The 19,046-nt window shown below is 54.2% G+C and overlaps 1 protein-coding gene across 1 annotated transcript; it reads left to right on the top strand.

Annotated features, from left to right (window-relative positions):
• Positions 1-463: 463 nt before the first annotated feature.
• LOC147985486 (uncharacterized) lies at positions 464-5,212 on the top strand. The gene is made up of 2 exons (XM_087541602.1): positions 464-613; positions 4,715-5,212. Exons 1-2 carry the CDS (start codon positions 464-466, stop codon positions 5,210-5,212), a joined length of 648 nt encoding a protein of 215 aa, XP_087397728.1.
• Positions 5,213-19,046: the final 13,834 nt, after the last annotated feature.

Raw genomic sequence — 19,046 nt, 5'->3', positions numbered from 1 at the left:
GTCGCCTGACTTTGACTTGTTCGAAAATGCCTTCGAATCCCCTGGCGGGAACTCAGTAGCGTATGAGCTAAGCTTCCTGACCACCACCCACTCCGTGCCCACCACGTGGTAACCAGTGGCCGGGCGAGCCCGCCTACCCATCCGCGATATGGGACATGTCTGTAGGCGGGGCCCGCCACTACCACGCCTCGGCACACAAGCGGATCCGCTGCGACCGTGGGGGGCGGTTGAGGTTCCCACGGAGTTACCACGCGCAGTAACTTTGCGCGATAAACATGGGTGGCGTGGGGTAGTGGGTGCAGTAAATCCCACAACCGCCCCCTCGGCTTCGCAGCCCACTGGGCTATAAGTAGGGGGAAGAGAGGAAGCGGCGGAGCACGCGCGTCCTACCTCCCCACTGCTTCTTCTCCTTCTTCTACCTCTCCGCTCCTCGAGGCTTGTCGAACGTCGCGGCGGTCCGTTCATGATGAGCTCTTCCTCCGCTGTTACGCCCCCGACGGCGCACTCCGGCACCTGGGATGGTTCAGAGGTCCACGAGGATCACATCGACTTCCTCCGCAAGACGCGTCGACTGCCTGGCGAGGACCTCGTGAGGGTCCGCCTCGCGCGGAGGGTATGTATGGAGAGGCTAGATCTTAGCTATGGAGGAGTTGTAAGCACACGAGGATTACGAGTTCAGGCCCTTCTCGGAGGAAGTAACAGCCCTACGTCTCGGTGCCCGGAGGCGGTCGACTGAATTATGTGTGTATGAATAACAGGGGTGCCAACCCTTGATACTGAGGAGGGGGGTGGCTTATATAGAGTTCGCCAGGCCCCTCCAGCCCTCAGTAATGCAAGGTTTAAAGTACATTAAGACTGGGGGTTACTGGTAACGCCCCTAATAAAGTGCTATGATGACCATAAAAGCTACTTAATGACCGACCGTTTGCGTGCAGGGTGACTTTAGATCTCCTGGTAGTCGAGTGGTTGGAATTTGGTCGAGTGATTGCTTTGTGGTCGAGTGTCTTGAATCTGTCGAGTGGGATACCTCCAAGTCGATTGAAAGGTGACTTCTTCTAGGGATGTCCTTGGGTAGGGTACTTAGTACAGGTCCATGCCCCTATCCTAGGTACATAGCTTCATCATTAGCCCCCGAATGGATCGAGGTTCGAGTGGGGAAGGAGTTGGGGATCTTTCCGACTGGTTCTTCATGTTATATGAACGTCTTGTTTTGGATCAATTGTCACGGATGACGTCGTCAACTTCTTTCAGTCGCCTTGATCCATTCTTGGCCTCTTGTCGAGTGAATTTCTTTACTTGTGAAGTTCCGAGTGACGGTGTGAAAGGGATCTTCTGTTTGACGAGTTGTTCTGCGGCCCGCGGATTTTGCGGGATTTGAATTTCTGGAAGCGCGCGGGACGGGGGCGGCCGCAGTAATCGGATGGGATAGGACGGAAGCTCCTCGATCCCTGCGCCACCTTTTTTTTTTCACGTACCGCGCGCGCGCCCGTTGCGGGATTTGACGGGATTGCCTGGGCCTACCAGTCAGCCACTCGGAAGCGACCTCTTATAAGCTGCCGGCTTGGGACCCCCGAACAGTGCGCCTTCACTTTTCCCCCTTCCTTCACAAGATCCTCCGCCACCTCCGCTCCCACCTTGGTGTCGTAGGTCTGTTCGAGCTTCGCCGGCGACGATGGTGAAGGAGAAGACGTCGGCTCTGGAGCGCACGAAGAAGGCGGCGGTGCAGGGGAAGGGGAAGAAGTCCGCTCAGGGCGGATCTTCCTCGAGGACTGCTCTGCCCAAGGATTGGATCCAGGGCGACTAGATGCCGTCAGTGATTCGGCAGGATGATCTCGATGATCTGGTCGAGGGGGGATTCATTCCCCACGAATCTGCGCGCCTCCCGGGGAAAGAAGTCGAACCCCAGCCTCATGATGTTGAGTGCGTCCTCCTCGCCACCCATATCGATCGTGGATTCTCTCTGCCTCCTCATCCTTTTTTCCGGAGCTTCTTGAACTTCTTCGGAGCGCAGCTCCATCACTTTACTCCCAATTTTATTGTGTATCTTGCTGCTTTCGTTTCCTTGTGTGAAAACTTCTTAGGTTGCCTCCCCCATTGGGGACTCTTCAAGCACATCTTCACTTGCCGCTCTCAGTCGGTCAAGAAGGCCAAGTTGAGTGATGAACGAACGCAGGTGATCCAGCTGTGCGGGGGTCTGGCGATCCAGATGAGGGGAAAAAGTTCCTTTCCGTCTATCACTTTTCCCGAGTCAGTCCGTGGGTGGCAGTCGACTTGGTTTTACTGTAAAGACCAGGTGACCCCAGGAAAGTCGACTGGGCTTCCCCCTTTTTCTCTGAATCGAGCACAAAAACCTGCCTCTCTGAAAGTGACGCCGGAGGAAAAGGCGCAAGTCAAGGTGCTGGTCGGTCGAGTGGTTCAGCTTGTCCGCGAGGGTGTGACTGGCATGGACTTGTTGGAAGTCTTCCTTCGGAGGAGGATCCAACCGCTTCATGCTCGTGACCACCCGATGTGGCTGTACTCGAGTCTCGAAGACACCACTCGGATTCACCCAGAGGAGGTCACTGACAAGATGTTGGAAGGGTGGTTGTCGAGTATCACAGGGAACAAGGACAACCCCCGAGGAGCCAGGAGGATTCCTCCACTCGACCAAACATACGAAGTGGACAAGGTCTGACCTTGCGTTTCCGACTGTGATCTTGCTTTCTTTATTTGTTCTTTTTGGATCAGTCGATTGACTTTTGTCTCGTTTGCTATCCTCTAGGCCACTACTGAGATGTACTCGACACCCAATGGAGCACAGGAGCAGGCCGAGGAAGGAGAGGCGAGTGGAGGCAAAAGTGGAGACGAGGGAGAAGAGTGGGAATCTGACGGCGAAGGAGAGGGGGATGACGACGACGACTCCAGTGAAGAGGAGGAGGAAGAAGTCGAACCTCCCCGCTCAGAGCGGTGATCCAAGCTTACACACGACCCTGCGCGGGAACGTGGTAAGGTGACTGTCCCTGTTGGGCAGTCGTCGAAGCACCCTCGGACCTCATCTCCAGTGCCGACAGAAAAAGCTCCCAAGCACCCACGCGCGACGCCGTCCAAGCCGCCCAAGGCTCTGCCCAAGATGAGGATGACTGTCCCCACCATTTCTGGGTAATAGTAGAATTTGTTTCCCTTTGTCGAACGTGACGGACTCTTGGTCGACTCATTGAATAAGCTGACTGACTTTCAAAATTTGCAGTGCTGCCACCTCGGAGATCTCCGCCAAGGACGATGATCAAGAGATGGAAGACGCTGTTACCTCCAACCCCGGTACGATTACTGATGCTCTGCTTTTAGTCGACTGACGATTTCTTATAATTCCGGTCGATTGGATTTTTCTTGTAGCTCCTCCTCATGTCATTGACCTCCCTGATGATGACGACGAAGTGCCGCTGAGGGCGCGAAGGGACAGGAGGGCGCCGGCTGGCAAGACCCCACAAACTACTCCGGCGCCTGAGGCCGTAGTCCGGGAGGGTGGTGATACCACTCAGGTTTCTGTGACCTTCGCTGAACCTCTGACGAGTGTCCGGCCTTCGACGTCGACTGCAAATCCACCTTTGCTTTTTGCCACACACCACGTCCCTGAGGACCAAGTGGGTGCCGCTAAAGAGGCTATACGCCAGGCGGGGATCATGATGGAGCAAGTGAAGGTGGTTAGGGAAGCCAGCCAAGCAGCTTATGACGCGAGCTCAGCTCTTCAGAGCAACGTCCAGGTCAGTCGATTCACCACTTGTTCTGTTAGGATATGCTATCTGAAGAATCTCTTCTCTGAAGATCTTTATATCTGTACACCCACCGGGTGTGTCTATTAATCTTTTTGACGAGTGGGGGCACGCTAAGTGCACCCACTGGGTGTAGTCCCCGAGACTATGGTGGAAGTCTTTATATTGTGTTGCTTTAGCTGAACTTCTTCACTCGGTCTGGTCAGGCCATGTCGAATGGAACTGTACACGGTTGGCTACGGGCAGTCGATTTTTTTTGGTCGAACCAGTGGGGGCACGCTGAGTGCACCCACTGGGTGTAGTCCCCGAGACTACTGTCGAATGTTTTTGATTCGGCTGTAGTCTTAGAAACGCCATCATTGTCTCTTGGTTACTCGGAAGCAACTTATCTTGGATGTCTGTCGACTGATTTTTTGCAAAAATCCTGCGAACTTGTGGCTCGCTACACTGAGTTGGAGAACAAATAGATCTAGCTGAACCTTGACTTGAAGCTTGCTCAGGAGAACTTGCAGAAGGAGAGGGACAAAGCAAAAGGTATGGCTGGTGAGCTTTTGTCGATTGTCCTTTCTTTCTGGCCGTCCTCGATGTTGATCTCACTTGCTGTTTCGCAGACAAAATGGAGGAGGCTCTGAAGAAGAAGGATCAAGACCTTGCCGAAGCGCAGAAGGAGGCCCTGAACAAAACGAAGCTTGCTGAAGAAAAACTGGCTTCAGTCGGTACTCTTGAAAAGGAAAACTCCAGGCTGAAAACTACTCTCGACGCGGCTAATCGAGAGGCCAGCCATCTGAAGAATGGCAATATAGCTCTGAATGACAAGGCAAGTGAACTGGCGGGGAAGAGGAACGATCTGGAGGCTTATCTCGGTGGACTCACCAAGAAGCTGTTCGTCATGCTCGAGGGTAATTACTTCGGCCCGACTGACTTGTAGTTACCAAATCTGCGTAGAGCCACTGACTTATCCTTGAATTGTGTTCACAGAATTCTGCCAGAACTTCGAAGAGGAGACCAGTCGAGTGGAGACAGACTTGGACCCCATCAATTCTCCAGTGAAGGACGAGGCTGCTATGAACATGCTCCGACTGGAATCTCGTGTTGCCGGCGTTGTTGACTATCTTGCTCGGTTGAAGGTTGCGATGTCACGGATTGACACGTCACTCTGGCCTAGGACGACGCTTCAGAATGACCTCAAGTCCCTGATGACTCGACTGAATGAAGTCCCAGGTCGAGTGGCAGAATGGAAGAAATCTTCTGCTAGATGTGGCGCTGATGTCGCTCTGTCTCTGGTCCGCGTTCACTGCAAGGAGGCGCGAGAAGAAAAGTTGGCCGCCATCCAATTTGCCAATACCAGGAAGCACAACTTTCAAGACTTCATGGAGACTTTCATTGCTGCTGCCACTCGCATTGCAGACGGGATCGACTTGGACGAGTTCGTCGCCCCTTCCAGTCCTCCGCATGAGGAATAAAAACTTTTATGCTTCACTTTAAATTTGCCTCGGAATGCCGAGTGGATTTTGTAACCATTAAACTCTGTCGAGCTGGAGGCTTGAGTACTTTGATCTGCGGTCTAGAACCTTTGGATCTTATCTGAACTTGATTTATCGTTGAATATCTTCATGAATTATCTGTCGAGTGGAACTTGTTCTACACTCGAAATAACTTTGTATTTGTGGTGCAACTCCGAAGGAGACGGTAGCAGTCGATTTGCACCTCGTTGTCCTTGCGGATTGGGATGTGTTCCGTGCTTAGGCAAGCACTGGGCTGCAGCTAAGCCTCCGAGTGGAAGGTCTGCTCTCCACTCGGTAGGATTTTAAAAACTTAGGCGAGTTCTGGACTGCAGCTAAGCCCCCGAGTGGGAGGTCTGCTACCCCACTCGGTAGGATTTTTTCAAACTTAGGCGAGTACTGGACTGCAGCTAAGCCCCCGAGTGGGAGGTCTGCTCTCCACTCGGTAGGATTTTTTCAAACTTAGGCGAGTACTGGACTACAGCTAAGCCCCCCGAGTGGGAGGTCTTCTCACAACTCGGTAGGATTTTTAAATACTTAGGCGAGCACTGGGCTGCAGCTAAGCCTCCGAGTGGGAGGTTTGCTCTCCACTCGGTAGGATTTTTAAACACTTAGGCGAGCACTGGGCTGCAGCTAAGCCTCCGAGTGGGAGTCTGGCTCACCACTCGGTAGGATTTTTAAACACTTAGGCGAGCACTGGGCTGCAGCTAAGCCTCCGAGTGGGAGTCTGGCTCACCACTCGGTAGGATTTTTAAACACTTAGGCGAGCACTGGGCTGCGGCTAAGCCTCCGAGTGGGAGGTTTGCTCTCCACTCGGTAGGATTTTTAAACACTTAGGCGAGCACTGGGCTGCAGCTAAGCCTCCGAGTGGGAGTCTGGCTCACCACTCGGTAGGATTTTTGAACACTTAGGCGAGCACTGGGCTACAGCTAAGCCTCCGAGTGGGAGGTTTGCTCTCCATTCGGTAGGATTTTTAAACACTTAGGCGAGCACTGGGCTGCAGCTAAGCCTCCGAGTGGGAGGTCTGCTCACCACTCGGTAGGATTTTTAAACACTTAGGCGAGCACTGGGCTACAGCTAAGCCTCCGAGTGGGAGTCTGGCTCACCACTCGGTAGGATTTTTAAACACTTAGGCGAGCACTGGGCTGCAGCTAAGCCTCCGAGTGGGAGTCTGGCTCGCCACTCGGTAGGATTTTTAAACACTTAGGCGAGCACTGAGCTGCAGCTAAGCCTCCGAGTGGGAGTCTGGCTCACCACTCGGTAGGATTTTTAAACACTTAGGTGAGCACTAGGCTGCAGCTAAGCCTCCGAGTGGGAGTCTGGCTCGCCACTCGGTAGGATTTTTAAACACTTAGGCGAGCACTGAGCTGCAGCTAAGCCTCCAAGTGGGAGTCTGGCTCACCACTCGGTAGGATTTTTAAACACTTAGGCAAGCACTGGGCTGCAGCTAAGCCTCCGAGTGGGAGTCTGGCTCGCCACTCGATAGGATTTTTAAACACTTAGGCGAGCACTGAGCTGCAGCTAAGCCTCCGAGTGGGTGTCTGGCTCGCCACTCGGTAGGAATTTTTTTTACAAACTTAGGCGAAACGGATTCGCAGCTAAGCCACCCACTGGGGGATTTCGCACGCAAACAAAAGCAACAACAATTATAGGAAAATTTGTAACACTCTTGTCTTTGATAAATAGACTACAGAAGTTTTTCTTATTACATCTCATCCGAGTGAGAATTCAAGTGTGAAAGGGGCGGAGCAGTTCTGCATTCCAAGCTCGTGGCTCATCGATCTGGCGATCGACATTGTAAAGGTGATACGCTCCATTGTGGAGGACTTTGGTGACGATGAAGGGACCTTCCCAAGTAGGAGCGAGCTTGTGTGGTTTCTATTGATCCACTCGGAGGACCAAATCTCCTTCTTGGAAGGCTCGACTCTTCACGTTTCTGGCATGGAATCGACGCAAGTCTTGCTGATAAATGGTCGATCGGATCATAGCCATTTCTCTTTCTTCTTCCAGGAGGTCGACTGCGTCTTGCCGGGCTTGTTCTGCTTCATCTTCGGTATAAAGCTCGACTCGGGGTGCATTGTGAAGTAGATCACTCGGCAGGACTGCTTCCGCTCCGTAAACCAGAAAGAACGGAGTTCTTCCAGTCGACCGATTCGGGGTAGTCCTCAATCCCCACAGAACCGACGGAAGCTCGTCGACCCAAGCGCCTGCTGCGTGCTTGAGATCACGCATCAGCCGAGGCTTTAGTCCTTTGAGAATCAGACCATTTGCCCTTTCTGCTTGTCCATTCGACTGGGGGTGGGCGACCGATGCGTAGTCGACTCGTGTGCCTTGAGAGGCGCAAAAAGCTCTGAACTTGTCTGAATCAAAGTTTGACCCATTATCGGTGATGATGCTATGCGGGACTCCATATCTGAATGTTAACTCTCCGACGAAACTGATAGCAGTGCAAGCATCAAGATTCTTGATAGGCATAGCTTCAATCCATTTGGTAAACTTGTCGACTGCCACAAGCACATGTGTGAAACCGCTCCTGCCTATTCTCAATGGGCCAACCATGTCCAGTCCCCAAACAGCGAAGGGCCAGACGAGTGGAATGGTCTTCAGGGCTGATGCAGGCTTGTGCGACATGTTGGAGTAGAACTGGCACCCTTCACACTTGTCGACTATCTCTTTTGCCATTTCATTCGCTCTTGGCCAGTAAAATCCCGCTCGGTATGCTTTAGCCACAATGGTCCAAGAGGACGCATGATGACCACAGGTCCCTGAGTGGATATCATCAAGGATTATCTGACCTTCTTCTGGTGTTATACACTTCTGACCGACTCCAGTCGCGCTTTCTCTATACAACTGTCCCTTTATGACTGTAAAGGCCTTGGATCGACGGACGATCTGTCGAGCCTCTTCTTCGTCCTCCGGGAGTTCCTTTCTCAGGATATACGCGATGTACGGTATCGTCCAGTCAGGGGTGATTGCCAAAACTTCCATGATTAGGTCGACCACTGCCGGAATTTCAACTTCGGTCGGATCTGTGGCACTCTTTGGCTGCGGGGCTTCATTTGTAAAAGGATCTTCTTGGACTGATGGCGAGCGGATGTGTTCCAAAAACACATTGCTGGGGATGGCTTCTCTCTTGGAGCCTATCTTTGCCAAATCATTAGCCGCTTGATTTTTCAGTCGGGGGATGTGATGAAGCTCTAACCCCTCGAATTTCTTCTCTAACTTTCTCACTGCATTGCAATAACCAGTCATAGCTGGACTTCTGACGTCCCATTCTTTCATCACCTGATTAACCACCAAATCTGAGTCACCATAGACCATGAGGCGACGGACGCCGAGTGAAATGGCCATGCGCAACCCATACAAAAGTGCTTCATATTCTGCTTCGTTATTGGAGGAATCAAAGTGAATCTGGAGAACATATCTGAGCTTATCTCCTCGGGGGGAAACCAATACTACCCCAGCACCGGAACCATTCAGCATCTTAGATCCATCGAAGAACATGGTCCAGTGCTCCGAGTGAACTTGAGTCGGAAGTTGCTGTTCGATCCACTCGGCGATGAAATCTGCAATTGCTTGGGACTTGATAGCTTTCTTTGCCTCAAACTTGATATCTAGGGGAAGAAGTTCAATTGCCCATTGGGCCACTCGACCAGTTGCATCTCTGTTGTGCAAAATCTCTGATAGTGGAGCATCGCTGACGACTGTAATGGAATGATCAGAGAAGTAATGTGCAACCTTCTTCGTGGTCATATAAATCCCATATACAAGCTTACGATAATGAGGATATCTTTGCTTTGAAGGAGTCAAAACTTCAGAAACATAATATACTGGGCGCTGAACTTTGAAGGCCTTTCCTTCTTCTTCCCGCTCGACCGTAAGTACTATACTGACAACTTGTCCTGTGGCTGCAATGTAAATCAGCAAAGGCTCCTTGCTGATTGGGGCAGCAAGCACCGGCTGGGTGGAGAGCAGAGCTTTGAGCTCTGTAAACGCTGCATCAGCTTCTGGAGTCCACTCGAACTTGTCAGACTTCTTCATCAGTCGGTAAAGAGGCAATGCCTTTTCACTGAGGCGAGAGATGAATCGACTTAAAGCGGCCAAGCATCCTGTAAGCTTCTGGACGTCATGCACACGCACAGGACGTTTCATACGGAGTATAGTACCAATTTTTTCAGGATTGGCGTCGATTCCCCGTTCGGAAACGAGAAAACCGAGTAACTTCCCACCTGGAACTCCGAACATGCACTTTGACGGATTGAGCTTGATATCATACCTCCTGAGGTTGGCAAAGGTTTCAGCAAGGTCAGTCAGCAGGTCGGAACCCTTCCGTGACTTGACCACAATATCATCCATGTATGCCTCCACATTCCGACTGATTTGAGTGAGCAAACACTTCTGAATCATCCTCATGAACGTGGCTCCGGCATTCTTGAGGCCGAACGGCATGGTGACATAACAGAAGCACCCGAATGGAGTGATGAAAGCTGTTTTGATCTCGTCGGGCCCGTACAGACGGATCTGATGGTACCCGGAATAGGCGTCTAGGAAAGACATACGCTCACATCCCGCAGTCGAGTCGACTATATGGTCGATGCGGGGGAGAGGAAAATGATCTTTCGGGCAGGCCCGATTGATATGCTTGAAATCAATGCAGATGCGAAGTGACTTGTCCTTCTTGGGGACCATGACAACATTGGCGAGCCACTCGGAGTGGTAAATTTCTCGGATGAACTCCGCTGCTAAGAGCCGAGCCACCTCCTCACCAATGGCCTGCCTCTTCTGGACGGTGGACCATCAAAGATGTTCTTTCACAGGTTTAAATTTTGGGTCGACTCGTAAACGGTGCTCAGCCAGCCCCCTGGGAACTCCAGGCATGTCAGCAGGCTTCCATGCAAAGATGTCCCAGTTCTCACGGAGGAACTGGATGAGCGCTTCTTCCTATTTGGAGTCGACCGTTGTTGAGATGTGATTCGGAGCAGCGTTTGGATCGGTCGGGTGAATGTGAACTGCCTTCGTTTCACCGGACGACTGAAAAGCTGATTCTGAAGCAGGCTTCTTAGCTCGTAGCAACTCACTCAGATCTGTAGTCTTCTGATACTCTTGCAGCTCGACCACCGCCATTTGAGCATCAGCAATCTTTGAGCCTTTCTGAAAACACTCTTCTGCTTTCTTCCGATTGCCTGTGACAGTGATCACACCTTTGGGACCAGGCATGTTCAATTTGAGATACACATAACATGGTCGAACCATGAAGCATGCATAAGCTGGCCTGCCCAAAATAGCGTGATAAGCACTTTGGAAATACACAACTTCGAATGTCAACTTTTCCTTGCGGTAATTCTTGGAATCACTGAAAACCACATCAAGAGCAATTTGGCCGAGTGACTCGGCTTTCTTCCCAGGAATGACTCCATGGAAACTCATGTTACTGGTGCTGAGCCTAGACATCGGAATGCCCATCCCTTTCAATGTTTCTGCATACAGTATGTTCAAACCGCTGCCTCCATCCAACAAGACTTTGGTCAGTCGAGTGCCTTCGACAACTGGGTCGACCACCAGAGCTTGCCTCCCAGGGGTGGCAATGTGCGTAGGGTGATCAGACTGGTCGAATGTGACGGCAGTCTGGGACCACTTCAGATAATTGGGTGTTGCCGGAGCAACCATATTTACCTCACGGTTAATAAACTTCAGTCGACTTTTGCTCTCAACATCAGCAAAAATCATCAGGGTGGAATTGACCTGGGGGTACCCATCGTCACTATCTTCCTTGTCCTCAACTTTGTCCGACTCCTTTTCCTTATCTTTGGACTGCTTGCCCTGAAACTGCTAGATCAGAAGCCGACACTGTCGAGTGGTATGCTTTGGGTAAATGAGTTTACCCTCTTCATCTTTCTTGGTGTGGATGTGACACGGTAGATCCAAAACATCATTTCCATCTTGGTCTTTAACTTTCTTGGGGTTCCAAGGTCCTTTGGGTTTTCCCTTAAATTTTCCCTGGGTTACGGCCAGGGCCTCCCCAGGAGCAGCTGGCTCGGCTTTCCGCTTCTGTTTCCGATTGGAATTTCCTTCGGTTTCCTGGGCGACTGCTTTATGCTTGCCACTCCAGAGTCGATCCTCATCTTCACCATTAGCGTATTTGGTGGCAATCTCCATCATCCGATTCAGAGACATCTCTCCGGTTCGACCGAACTTCAGATTCAATTCTCTTTACTTAACGCCTTCTTTAAAGGCACAAACTGCTTGATGATCTGGTACATTTTCAACTGTGTGATGCAATGTGATCCACCTCTGGATGTAATCCCTCAGAGTTTCATTCGGTTTCTGCATGCAAGACCGCAATTCCGTAAGGCCTGCAGGTCACTTGCATGTTCCTTCAAATATGGTGACAAACACTCGGGAGAGATCCTCCCAAGTGTAAATGCTGCTGGGTGCTAACTGATTCAGCCACGCTCTGGCCGAGCCTTCTAACATGAGAGGCAGGTGCTTCATGGCTACCTCATCGTTCCCACCGCCAATCTTGACAGCCACTCGGTAATCTTCGAGCCAAGTAGCGGGCTTGGACTCACCGGTCAACTTACTAACTCCAGTCGCCAACCTAAAGTTGGGAGGAATTACAACGGCTCTGATGGATCGACTGAAACACTCCGGCCCTGAAACATGTACTCTGCTACTAGTAGGCGCATCTCTGTCGTGGCCTTCTCGGTGATCTCTATTCTTGTCGACCAAACCTTGAACGAGAATGGATCTCGCATCAAAGCCTGGTTCCCTGGGGTCGACTAGAATTCTCTGCCCAACACTATGAGGGCGTCTGTCCACCTGCTGTCGAGGCACATATGATCCACTCCTCGGGGGAGGGGTTGGCACTCGACGTCGATCATCACAATCGAATCGGTGATCATACTGCTCATTCCTTCTGTACTGATCATGCCGGCCTCCACGTCCCTCACGCCTCGGAGGCGATCTTGGGCTGTGAGCCGACTGGACTGTATCCGCTGCAACGGATCGACTATGGATCCTGTTCCGCGACTGAGAAACAGCGGAATTCTGGTCTCCCGCTGCCCGGAGCAACGCTCTGATTTGCAACAAGCCTCTGCCAGCCTCTGACTGGGAGGGCTGAATCGACTCTGCTATACGGGCCGCAGCCGCCAAATTCTGAATCGGAGTACGATATACCTGCGGGGGCGGAAAGGGTTGACGTCGACTGGATTCTGGAGCCCGTTGACGCCCGTCGAGTATTCGCTGGAGATTCTCCATTCGAGTGCGCTCGGCCAAGTTAGCCAAGCGCGCGTCCTCCAAGGCTCGGGCCTCGGGGGTTTCTCCAACGATAGGAGTGTGGAGTGCATCCATGTTCCGGCGGCGAAGTTCCTCCCGCTGCAACGACGTGAGAGGCTCGGGGAGATACTCCTCGTGAGGACGCGACGGGTCGCCCCCATACGCGCCTCCGTCAGCGTGGGGGAAACCGGGAGGACTGTGTGGCCCATTGATCACCAGAACCTCTGCAGCTGGGTCACTGCTGTCGCATTCGGATGCGGTCTCTTGGAGCCAGTCGGCAGGTCGAACAGGCCGTAGAGGGATTCGTCGGGCTCGATTGCCGTGACTTGTGGGGTGGCCGACTGGCGGGCCACCGCATGCCTCACCCACCTCTGAAGCCTCGACCGACCAGAGCGCTTGCGCCGGCGAGAAACAGGGCGGGGAGATGCCACGGGAGCCGACCGATACTAGGTCGACGGCTGCCGCAGGAGGACACCATGGACGCATGCGCGAAAGTGCGTCGCCCCGCGGACGGGGAGCGCGTCGATGTCGAGTGGAGCCTCCTGAAGCCAAGCGGACTCGTCGGCGATGAACGTGAGCGCGCCGAGACGGATCTCGCGGCCCTCCACCAAAGCTCCGCCCGAAACCATGATCAAGGAGATCGGAAAAAATCGCAACTTCTCAAACTAGGCGCTAAGACTCCTAGCCCCAAGGTGGGCGCCAACTGTCGTGGTTCTAACTCTGACAGTGATGTAGGGGGGTATGTATGGAGAGGCTAGATCTTAGCTATGGAGGAGTTGTAAGCACACGAGGATTACGAGTTTAGGCCCTTCTCGGAGGAAGTAACAGCCCTACGTCTCGGTGCCCGGAGGCGGTCGACTGAATTATGTGTGTATGAATAACAGGGGTGCCAACCCTTGATACTGAGGAGGGGGGTGGCTTATATAGAGTTCGCCAGGCCCCTCCAGCCCTCAGTAATGCAAGGTTTAAAGTACATTAAGACTGGGGGTTACTGGTAACGCCCCTAATAAAGTGCTATGATGACCATAAAAGCTACTTAATGACTGACCGTTTGCGTGTAGGGTGACTTTACATCTCCTGGCAGTCGAGTGGTTGGAATTTGGTCGAGTGATTGCTTCGTGGTCGAGTGTCAATCTATCGAGTGGGATACCTCCAAGTCGATTGAAAGGTGACTTCTTCTAGGGATGTCCTTGGGTAGGGTACTTAGGACAGGTCCATGCCCCTATCCTAGGTACATAGCTTCATCAGGCGCCGCAGGAGGGCGAGCGGGTTGTCTTCCGCTCGCACGGCCTGCGCGGCCCGGGCCTGCCGGCAAGCAACTTCTTTCGCTCCTTCCTTGAGTTCTACGGACTCCAGCCGCACCACGTCACCCCCAACATGGTGGTGTTGCTGTCTGCCTTCGTCACCCTGTGCGGGGGCTTCATCGGTGTTCTCCCCACCATGGATCTCCGGGGGGAGTTCTTCTTCTCCAAGCTCGGCACCCAGGCCGCGGGCGTGCCGGCTCAGTGCGGCGCGTTCATCGCCGTGCATAGGTCGGGGGCCGACAACCCGTTTCCCTCCATCAGGCTGATCAAATCGGTGAAGATGTGGCAGCGGTCGTACTTCTATGTGAAGAACGTCTCCGCGGAGGGCGACTGGGTCAACCTGCCGGCCTACGTAGTCTGCCCGCCGGCTGGGAGGCAGCCCAACTGGTCGCACCAGGCCCGGATGTTGACGCCTGCGGGAGCCGGCACCGTTGCGCGGCTTCGAGTACTGGCGCAGTCGGAGGGCCTGACCAGGCCGGACTTGCTGGCCGCCTTCGTGGCGCGCCGAGTGCTGCCCCTCCAAAGTCGCCCCACGTGATCTGCCAGATGAGCGGGCACCCAGACCCGAGCCGAATGTGCACCAAGGAGATGCCTCATGAGGTGGTAGCCTACATGGTGAACTACCTTGCGAGCTGCGACCTCAACGAAGAGTGGTAGTTCGGCAAGGAGCCGTATTCGTGTGCCGCCCCTCCGCCTCTGGTGAGTCGTTTCCCTTCTCTCTTTTTGTTTGATTTTCCTGACTTCTTTGCTATCGAGTCTGTCTTGCTTGTTCTGACTATTCGGCTTTGTTCAGAACCCCCTCCTCCAGCCAGCAGCCGGCACCATGGGGCCGGACCGCGAGTTCCTCCCCGACCGAGCGGAGAGCGATGTGGATGACCCTGACTTGGCGGCGGCAGCCCTGGAGGATGACGCTGAGGGGGGAGGCGGCGTGTTAGGTGGCCCGAGACTTGGGGCTAGTCTTGAGGACTGGCCTGATGATGACGAGGAGGTTGTCCCACGCCACCAGCCAGGAGCCGGCCAGCCGGGCGCAGGCTCGTCAGCCCCGCTGGACGCTCAAGGCGGCGGCAAGAAGCACAGGGCCGGGACGAGCCTGTTTGGTAGCCGGCCGAAGAAGCCCAAGGGCTCAGCCACGGCGACCAAGCGGGACGAGGCGGCCGCAAAGGCCTACCGCTTCCACAAGGTGGTGAAGACGCCGCAGCTTATTTCAGCGTAAGTACCACCTCCCTTCGTACCTTTGTATTTCTTTATTGAGTCTGTCTGAAATTTCTTTACTTTGTTTCCCGGCTTTAGGGCCCCTCTCTCTCTCTTGAGAAGTCGGCCGCCGGCTCCGTCATGAAGTCGGCGGAGACCTCCTCCACCACCCGACAGATTGATCCCGCCGCCGACCTCTGAGAGGCTACGGAGCGGAACGCGCGGGAGGCGCGTGAGGAGCGGGAAGCCGCCCGCCTGAAGAAGATGGAAGCCGACAAGGCAGAGGCCGCCGCTCTGAAGAAGTTGGCGGAAGCCGAGGCCGCCGATGCAAAGAAGAAGCGCGCGGAGGAAGCCGCACGCCACTAGTCGGCAGTGTTTGTCATCCCCTTGAACTCCTCACCGCCGCCACCGGAGTTCTCGGCGCAGACTGGGGAAGCCGGTGACGAGAACCCGGTCATGGAGAGGGACGCCGACATCACCACCATGCTGGAGGTCATTGTGCCACCACCGCCACCCTCCGGAGGTGCGCCAGGCAGACAACCGGTAGACCCGCCAGTGCCGCCAACCGGAGGCGCGGCGGCGACGGTCCTGACCCTCGAGGTCAGTATGCCGACGCACCGCCGTCTCACGAAGGCGGCCTCAGTGCCGCATCCTCTGGAGACCGGCGCTGTGAGCTCCTTGATCCCGGACACCGAGGTGTCGAGCACTGCGCCCACCTGGTGGGTGCGGGGAGGCGGGACGGGCCCGTTGAACCGGGCGCTCTTGGACATCCAAGCCAAGCTCCGGGCCGAGGGCGACGCCATCAAGGAGTGCACCAAGGCATACCTGGCATCACGAACGGCCATCTAGGTACGCATCCTTTCTTTGCTTTGCTTCCTTGTTTTTTCTTTGTGGGGGCGCGCCAGCGCACCCACTGGGTGTAGTCCCCGAGTTTCGGGCCGGCTGCTGAGAAGGCGGCTCGGAACTCTAATCGGCGAGTTCCAAGTACCAATGTTTTTCTAAAATTTTGATGCAGGATAACCACAATCTTCGCGTGACCTCCTTCAATGCCAATGTTGAGGAGCTGGCCAAGCGGACCGCCGACTTGTCGGACAGCCGGGGTGAGTTTTCTTCTTTCTCTGCGGGGGCGCGCTGGCGCACCCGCGGGTTGTAGTGCCCGAGATTCGGGCCGACTGCTGAGGAGTTGGGCCGGATCTCCCCAGCGACCTTTCTTCTTTGCTGACGACTGACATCCCTCCCCCTCCTTTTTCAGAGGACAACGCCGCCCTTCAGCAGCAGCTGGGTGAAGTCAAAACCGCGCTGCGTGTCAGGGAGGAGTGCGGCCGGCGGTCGGAGGAGCACGACCGGCTGGCTACGCAGCTGGCGGAGCAGAAGGAGCTGCTCTAGAGGGCCCAGAAGGAGGCGGAGGACAAGGAGACCGCCCTTCTCGCTGAATTTGCGTCCGAGCGCTCCTCCTGGACCGACAAGGAGGCGAGCTGGTCTCCGGCTTCCAAGCAATCGAAGATCTTGTCGATGGTGAGCTTCCACTTGTTTCCTTTTCCGGGCTGCCGACTGCTAGTCGAGTCGGCCTTAAAGTTTTTACTTTGTTTCTTTGCTCTTCTTCCTTAGTAGACTTCTTCCCCGGCCATTCTGATGCCGCCAATCAAGCCATCGAGGCTGACCGTGAAGCACGGAGGGCGGACGGCGCACAGGTCGCCACCGACGCCCCCCGAACTCTTAACGAGCAGATTCTAAGCATCGAGGCCCGTCTTCGGCCAACCCACCGGATGCCGCGCCGGCTTCAACATGTCGGCGCCCAGGCGATTGCCGCCCTGTGGCCGGACATGCAGGCGCCACGCACCCCCAGTCGGACTGCCGACTAGTTGGAGGTGGCAGCCAGCCGTCTTGAGGCCTGGAAGGGCTCTTCAGCCCGGGGTGGAGCCCGTCGGGCTTTAGAATTCGCCAAGGCGTGGTATCCTGGGCTGAGTTTAGCCCAGTTAGCCACGTTCCGGCTGGAAGCTCAGGCGGAGCTGGCAACGGTGGAGGACGACCTTGTCAAGAGGGCCACGTCGATCGCTGAGTACACTGATACCAGCGTCTTCGTCCCAGAGTGGGCTGAGAACAGCGAGGAGGCCCCGCCAGAGTGGTTCGGGCTGAACCCGGACGACGGTGAGGACTCGGCGGAGGTGATCGACTCCAGTGGCAAAGAGGAAGGCGAGGAGGAGGAAGGAGAAGAGGAGGAGGCGCCAGAGGTCGAGGCAGACGGCCAGCCCCAGCCCGACCGCGCCTCTAGCAACAAGCCACGCCCAACTGAGCTAGCTGTCGCCAAAGGTGATCAGGCGGAGACCAACCAGCCGACTACCCCGGCAACTGGCACCGCCGACCCCTTCGGTCCTCCGAGTCCGTCTGCGGCTTCCTAGGCTGCCACTTTATCTTTGTTTTACCTGCTTAGTAGTCTCAATGAACTTGTTATTTTGCACAATTCCACCCACTAGGTGTATCTTGAACTTCTGCTTGATGATTCGGCCAAGGGCCTTTTTATGTAAATATTTATCCGTATTCTATCTTTTCTTGCTCTTTGCTCTTTGACTTTTTCCTTTGCCGCCTTCCCTTAGTTGTTGTTTTGCTAGTCGGACAGCCACTCTGCGGACTGCCGCTAGATCAAATACTTGGCTTCTTTGGGAAGGCAAGTACTTAGCCTTTTAGAGTTTTTAGCAAGTTAATTTAGGAAACGGCAAGCCGACTGCTAAAGAGTCGGTTGTAAAGGATTGAAAATCGTCCCTAAGCTATGAGCGAGCTTTGAGTCCCTAGCCATTTTTCATATGGGCACCCATTCTACCTTACTCCTGTTTGCTGGACAGTCGCTCTGCGATCTGCAGCTTCTAACAGGAGACGGCTTAAGTGCCACACATTACTTGTCCAACCGCAGGAAGTCGTTTCATAGCTCAAGTCGGCGAGTCCCCGGGCCGACTAGTCAAACCCGGTGCCAAGTGGCATAACGAAGAATAACATATCCGTAGGCATAACTCTTTATCATATAGATAAAGGAAGGCAGTCCCCGAGATCTTCTCGAGGGGCCCGAAGTCTTCGTATTTTAATACAAAAGGTAGCGTGATACATACTGCATTAACTGTAAAATCTTCGGAGGAGATTTGCATTCCATGGCCGCTCCGTCTCTTTGCCAAAGTCGTCTCTTTTGCGTGCTCGGGGCTTCTGAGCGTCGATCAGGTAGTAGGAGTCGTTGCCCAACACCTTGCTGATGATGAAGGGGCCTTCCCAAGGTGCTGAGAGCTTGTGCTGGCCAGCTGTTCGCTGAATCAGCCGAAGCACAAGGTCTCCTTCTTTGAAAGATCGTGGCTTGACCTTCCGATTGTAGTATCGGCGTAAGCTCTGCTAGTAGATGCTGGACCGGCTGAGTGCCAACAGCCGGCCCTCTTCCAGCAGATCGACGCCGTCTTGACGTGCTTCCTCTGCTTCCTCCTCGGTGTACATGGTGACTCGAGGGGAGTTGAACTCTATGTCCATTGGGATGACGGCTTTGGCACCGTAGATGAGGTAGAAGGGCGTGAGGCCGGTTGACTTGTTTGGAGTCGTGCGTAGGCTCCAGAGGACGGCTGGCAACTCATCAAGCAGCAGCCTACCGAGCGCTCCAGAGGCTCGATCAGCCGAGGCTTGATACCGGATAGGATTAGGCCATTTGCTCGCTCTACCTGGCCGTTGGACTGCGGATGGGCAACGGACGCTAGGTCCAGTCGGATGCGCTACGTCGTGGAGAAACGGGCCAAGGCACCTTTGGCAAAGTTTGTGCCGTTATCGGTGATGATGCTGTGCGGTATGCCGTACCGAATTGTGATGTCGGAGATGAAGGTCACAACAGTCGGACCATTTAAACTCTTGATTGGTTTTGCTTCTATCCACTTGGTGAACTTGTCTACTGCGACAAGTAAATGAGTCAAACCACCTCATGCCGTCTTGAATGGTCCGACCATGTCCAGGCCCCAAACAACAAAGGGCCAGGCAATAGGAATAGTTTTGAGTGCCGAAGC

This window comes from Triticum urartu, chromosome 2A (genome assembly GCF_056163025.1).
Source record: "Triticum urartu cultivar PI428250 chromosome 2A, HENAU_Tu73, whole genome shotgun sequence".
NCBI classification, from domain to species: domain Eukaryota; kingdom Viridiplantae; phylum Streptophyta; class Magnoliopsida; order Poales; family Poaceae; genus Triticum; species Triticum urartu.
Note: the sequence above shows the minus strand (reverse complement) of the source record. Positions and strands in the feature narration are given on the sequence as shown.

Bases quoted from the DNA above. Each gene is read 5' to 3' on its own strand.
- LOC147985486 (XM_087541602.1), top strand. From the start codon at position 464: ATGATGAGCTCTTCCTCCGCTGTTACGCCCCCGACGGCGCACTCCGGC. The intron at 614-4,714 runs GTATGTATGGAG...ACTTATCCTTGA, and splicing joins GGGTCCGCCTCGCGCGGAGG to ATTGTGTTCACAGAATTCTG.